At 35.2% G+C, this 6,187-nt stretch overlaps 1 protein-coding gene across 3 annotated transcripts; it reads right to left on the bottom strand.

Moving 5' to 3' along the window:
• Positions 1–1,784: 1,784 nt before the first annotated feature.
• LOC7467887 (microtubule-destabilizing protein 60) lies at positions 1,785–5,735 on the bottom strand. Of its 3 annotated transcripts, XM_052448623.1 has the most exons (9): positions 4,567–5,728; positions 4,409–4,454; positions 4,216–4,311; positions 3,987–4,106; positions 3,570–3,668; positions 3,145–3,204; positions 2,961–3,055; positions 2,085–2,224; positions 1,785–1,898 (listed from the first exon to the last, which is right to left on the bottom strand). In XM_052448623.1, the coding sequence occupies exons 1-8, from the start codon at positions 5,541–5,543 to the stop codon at positions 2,110–2,112; spliced, it is 1,608 nt and encodes a 535-aa protein (XP_052304583.1). In that variant the 5' UTR covers positions 5,544–5,728; the 3' UTR covers positions 1,785–1,898; positions 2,085–2,109. The 3 variants fall into 3 exon arrangements, with proteins under 3 accessions (XP_052304583.1, XP_002323892.4, XP_024444574.1); XM_002323856.4 differs by having other exon boundaries at positions 1,785–2,224; positions 4,567–5,726; XM_024588806.2 differs by lacking the exons at positions 1,785–1,898; positions 2,085–2,224 and adding an exon at positions 2,259–2,448 and having other exon boundaries at positions 4,567–5,735.
• Positions 5,736–6,187: the final 452 nt, after the last annotated feature.

The following is a 6,187-nucleotide window of genomic DNA, read 5'->3' as shown; positions in this document are numbered from 1 at the left end:
GTTTTATTTTTTTCCTTTAGCTTGCTTAGAATTTAGCTTCGATGTTTCCCCTTCTTTTTTAAATTTTTTTTCCCTCACATTATCGTCATTATCTTCTTCTTTTTTTATGTCTTTTTACTATTACTATCTTCTTCTTTTTTAATCATCTTATTAAAATTAATGCAACGTATTTGGCTCAATCAGGTCTATGACCCGTGGCGTGGATTTTTTCCCCTTCTTTACAACACACATGCATTCAATAAGCATCATTTTCTTGTGCTAATTTTTTTTTTTATCTAGCCCGTGATGGAACGTAGATCACATAGCTAGTTACATTATAATGCTGGCATTGTATGAGGGTATAATAGTTAATCAAAAGTTTTTGAGTTTATGTTTATATATATGGTGGTGTGTGTGTGTGTGTCTTTATACATTATCATAGTCATAGCTATCTTTAAAAAGACCTTAAACTTTGATCCTAACATAAGTGTCGTGGGATCTTTTTGAATGAAAATGTGGTATGATGTACATATTTCCTAAAAGAGAGTAAGATATATAGCCTATCTAACTTTTCATAGTTTGCACACATAAAAATCAACAAAAGATGGTTACAGAGATGCTTTTTTTTTCTTACTAATAGTATTCAAATCTCAAATTAGGTTGAGAAGTGAAATTTATGTTCATCCTCTAGTCTTATTATAGATCACTTGCTTTAACAAAATATAAAACAAGCATATAAATAAAAAAAAATAAAAAAAAAACCAACTTACCAGTACTTGTTAATAGAAAATAGACTTGAAGAAGTGAATTGAAACAATAATCAATCATCTAGGCCTAAAACAATTTATTGGTTGCTCTCTAGTGCTGGCTGTGTTATTGTAATATTATTTATCAGGCTTACTCAATCTCTTATTCTTGACAACACAATAAAAAATAAATGATGAACCAAAATTTATATCTTACTCTTTATAAAAACTTTGAGTTAAGGAATACAAAAGATAAGAGTTTTAGAAAAACTACAAGTTTTCTCCATTATCAAAACTATGTCAAAATTGTCTTTTTTCATAGGTAATTTTGACAAATAATTTTAATCTAACTTTTAAAACAAAAAAAAATAACTTTCTAGTTTAAAAAGACATAACTCTATTTTAAGGAGAGTTTTAACAAACGTAACTTTTCATTCACACCTTAACAATATTATATAGCATAATTTGTATACAAGAACAATCAGTTGGGTTTTTATTTAACTTGGACAGTTTGTACAAAGATCCCTTAAATTATTGCTTTTCTTTATTTACACCCTTGAAGAATTATTTTTCTTTCAGTAGTTGAAGTGTTACTCTTTTTTATTTACTTTTTTTTTGTCAGTTTTCCTTAATAAATTTGTTAAAAATACATGAAAATCACATGAATAGAAAGAAAAAAAAAAACCAAATAAATTTTAACAGAGACCAGTCTATATAAAAACCTCCTATATAACTATTCATTTTTTTATACTAGATTGAGGTTTTTTTTAAATTTTAATAGCTGAACTATTGCTTGTTCGAATATACACCCCTTCCATTAGATTTCATTAATAAATTCATTGAAAAACATATGAAAATTAATGAATAATAGTTCAACTACTGAAATAAAAAGAATCTTCAAGGGTTGTAAATAAAAATAGCCAATAGTTCAAGGGGAAGTAAATAAAAACAGGCAATAGTTGCTGGGCGACAAGGTGATTTGCACGTGAGAGAAGAAACAACGCAGAGAGTTGCTTGGACATGGAAAAGATTATTAAGAACTTATCAATGGAGGAAATGGAAGAAACAATAAGCCACAGATAAATATTCTGCTGCACTAACTTGTCATGTAACCTTGTAAGGCACCAAATATGAATTGAGAACTTCATATGTTTTTTCCCCCCACTGGTTTCACTGCGCACAAGAACACAAGCCAAAGACGACAGTCCTCAAAATTGCAACTAATTGGTTGCCTCATATACAGATGATGTAAAGAATGATTGGGAAGAGTTGAGTGAGAAAATGGATAAACAGAACAAGGGTCAACAGTATTAAGTACTAATTGACAAGGAACGAAAGAATGCCTAACCCTCCTCCCACCTATTCTTTCTCTTCCTCTGTTTCCCTATTGATCACAAGTGTAGCTGCTGACATCGCTCCATGATAGACAGCACTTGATCTTCTTGTGTTGAGGCATGTGAAACCTTGGTTCTCTCGGCACTGTTGGATGCTTCATTGACCTTAAGAAATCCAAAAACAGCAGACAGTACGTCATTTAACTAACTAGTTCATTCAACAAGAAAGCTGAACAGGAAAGCGCGCATTTTATCTTGAAAGGGGTGTCTTTTAGAAGGGCTGGCTGATACAAATCAAACGAAGGAAGCTTATAATCCATGACCAAAAATGCCAAATACATTTCGAAGTAAAATAACTATGCTTGGGCACTGTTGGATGCTTCATTGACCTTAAGAAATCCAAAAACAGCAGACAGTACGTCATTTAACTAACTAGTTCATTCAACAAGAAAGCTGTACAGGAAAGCGCGCATTTTATCTTGAAAGGGGTGTCTTTTAGAAGGGCTGGCTGATACAAATCAAACGAAGGAAGCTTATAATCCATGACCAAAAATGCCAAATACATTTCGAAGTAAAATAACTATGCTTGGGCACAAATTTTATCGTGTGTATCTGAGGACAACGAAATACAAGGTCACCACCATTCCTTCTTGTTTGTGCATATTAACTACCAAAAGAACTGATGTAAACTTTCATTCTAAGCACAAGGACACATCAAAACACATTTGAACAAACACCATGGTCCCTTGGACCTTCGCTTTTCCCCCTTCAGAACCCCTTCAGAAGAAAGGTTGAGCTTTGCCACTGTAAACAACCCCACCATAGCCACAAGGAATGCATATGGAAATGAAGTGACTTACAAGACACACACGTGCGAATAAATAAACCAGGTAACCCTTACCTTCTGGGAATGAATGGCCGGTCGAAATAGGGCATGGGCTGTGCTTTTGGAACGAGTTCCTTTCTCAATCTGCGTATCTCTTCCTCTTCTGCCAACTACAAGAGCCAACAGCGAATTTGAAGATTTTAATCAGAATGAAACAACAGCATCACCTTAAAATCATGCCTTTTATTTCTATACTTACCTTTCGTTGCCTCTCTCTTTCCATCTTGTATTGCTCAATCAGGCTCATCTTCTCAGATACCTGACAGCATTGTAATAAAAAGAAATGATAAAGTTACTTCCAGGTTTCAAGTCTTGGTGCTGTGATATAGTTTCAGCTAGCTAGAACAAACAAGAAACAACAAATGAGTAAATACATGATTGCCCGCACATGAAAGCACAAACACCACTTATCAACCATGAGGGGGGTATCAACCTCACTCTATGAGAGGCATTTCACTGTAAGCCATGCTTCTATTAGATGTTCTCTTCGACCAGAGTATCGAAAGTTAATTGTACAGGCTTTAATAGACCCATTTTCTGGTAGTTTAATCATAAACCGAGCAGTGCACCTATCAAGATCAGCACTAAAACCCCATATGCTAATCACTATAGTAAGAAAATTACCTGATGATCAAAGTCAGCACGCTCCACGGCCCGAATATCACTATGGAGCTTCAGGTCAACGGGCTTGGTGTTTTCTTTCACTGGAGGTTTGATTAGGCACTGCAGACAACGCCAATGTAAGTAATTCATGATCAAAACGTATGATTGAAAACTGAACTCCATGACATGTAAAATTAGACAGAACATATCAATGAAATTGAACTCATGAACACAAATATTTTCCTAAATCCTTGATTGCATATTCCTCATGACAGAAACAGGTCAACTAATCTCAGTTCTGTAAACTGTTTATCCTTTCAAATCAAAATGGTTAAAAACATGCTATTAACCATGCAGCACATGGAACTGGTCTTCAAGTTTTATAAGGCATCTTGGAGTATCAATTGCCTTGCCTACTCAATCAGAGAAAGGACTAACCTCTGGTTCGTCTGTTGTCCAAGGCAGGCCTTGTGCAACAGGAATCCGCAGCCTCTCCTCCTCCATCATTATTTCTTGAATCTTCTTTGTGAATTCCTCTTCCTTCTGTCTTCCCCTTTGCTACAATGGGAACCAATCACAAAACTTACCATGCGATTCATTACAAAGCAATGTGAACACTCCATGTTCAGCTCTCATGATGAAAAAAGAAAGAAAGAAAGCTACGCACCTCTGTCCTGAGCTTAAATGGCTTTTGGCTTGTGACTTTAAGTTGCTTCTTCTTCTTCAATCGCCTCACCCCCATTGTTCCACTTGACTCAGCACTCTAAAAATTCAAACAAGATCACCAAAATCATCAGCTTAAATATAATACACGTGAGATCAAATAGGAAATTACGAGGCAAGTAAAAAAAAAAACTCACATTTCTTCGGCTTCTCCTGCCTCCATTAGATGACCTGCTAGAATTACTGGCATTTCGAAAAAACAGAAAATTAATACCTAATTAGAACCTAACTTAAAAACTAAAATATGTTTTCAAATGTGGGGTTCAATGAAATCAATTCAGCAATTGTTACTAACCTGCCCTGACTGCCATCCCATGAAGAGGAAAGAGAAATCCTTGAATCCAGCCCCAGATTCTCAGAAGTTAAACAGAAATCAGATGGACAGAATGAAGAAGAAGAGACGTTTGTCTCGGATACCCCAGCAGGCTGAAACCTAGGCAATGAAAATGAAGAAGAAGAGTATTCAGTCTCGGGCACCACTTTAGGATGCTGCAATCCAGGCAATGCCCATTGCATTGCCTTCTTTCTATTCTCCTTTATCTCCTCCTCTTCAGTCTTATCTGATTCCTTTGGATTTGGTAGGGTAAAAAGCTTCTCAAAGGCATCAACCAAATGCTTCACTTTCCCAGAGTCAGGTGCACTGTTTCTTGCATCTTCAAGTAACTTATCTCTCCTTCTCTTGATTGTGGAACTACCCATTTGTCCCGATTTCTCGCTTTCGCAGGAATATTGAGTATCTGATCCGTCTCTATCTTCAATCTCAAGATTTTGAGCCGCAAAATGATTTTCTATCTCCTCCTCTTCAAATTCTGTCATAGCTTTATAATCAAAGGCCTTTTCCTTATCTGTTTCACCTTTCTCTTCAACATCGTTCTTGTTCTTGAAAAACTCCTCCTGCGAAGCCCTTAATGTCTCATAGGCCACACACAAGCACTTGTTTACATTGTCCCCATATCTCTCCTTGCACTTGCAATCCACAGGAGTTGTATTTGAATTCAAAGCCCCTTTCTTTGATTTCTTTTTCGCCACTACAAACCTTCTTTCCCTAATCTTGTTTCTGGGTGAATAAATGACAGGATTTAGATTCAAAGTCGGATTCCTCGAGGCAGATTTTTGGGATTTGGCAGATTTGGTAAGAGGAGAATTTGTGGGTTTTGAACAAGGACTAGAATGGGAAAGATTTGGATTTGAATTCTCAGATAATTTTGATTGAAACCCATGCGGGTCTTTCACCGGAGTGGCTGATTTTGGATTCTTGGTATTCAAATCCATCAAGAATCACTTCAAAATACCAAAATCAATAAAGGGCTTTTTGCTTGTAAGTGTTTCGATTGAGAGGGAGGGAGATGGGGGTTTGTTTCTTTGATCACTGAGAGAGAGAGAGAGAGCGATGAATGAGGGCATAGATGGTGTGTGACTGTGAAGAGAAAAAGGAACGTAGAGGGTTTTGGACGCTCTTCGTAACGGCTAGTTTTTTTGTGGGGTTGTGGTTTTGTAGGGGTTGGATTGATTCGTTTGAATTTTGTTTTGGGTTTTTGACCGTTAGATGGTGTGTGATTTTAGTGGATTATATATCATGGAGGTGGTGGAAAGAATTATTTAGCAACAGTTATGCCTATAAATCAATCTCTCTCTCATATTTGGTATTTAAAAAATTACGAATTTTGGAATTTTTTAAATCCATTAAGTTTTTTATTTAGGATGTATTTCAAAGTTAAGCAAGTTTTTGGGGAGTTTGAGTTTTTTTTTTTACACATTTAAAATCAAGAAGATTTATAATAAAAAAATATAATTTTTTATTTCAATACATTAAAATAATTTAAAAATATTTTTTAAAATAATTTTTTAAAAAACCACATTCCTATAACAAAAACAAACAGTGCATAAACAATTTTTTTTTTGTTTGATTGTCGAAA

The sequence above is a fragment of the Populus trichocarpa genome, chromosome 17 (genome assembly GCF_000002775.5).
Source record: "Populus trichocarpa isolate Nisqually-1 chromosome 17, P.trichocarpa_v4.1, whole genome shotgun sequence".
Taxonomy (NCBI): domain Eukaryota; kingdom Viridiplantae; phylum Streptophyta; class Magnoliopsida; order Malpighiales; family Salicaceae; genus Populus; species Populus trichocarpa.
This window is presented reverse-complemented; position numbering and strand designations above follow the sequence as displayed.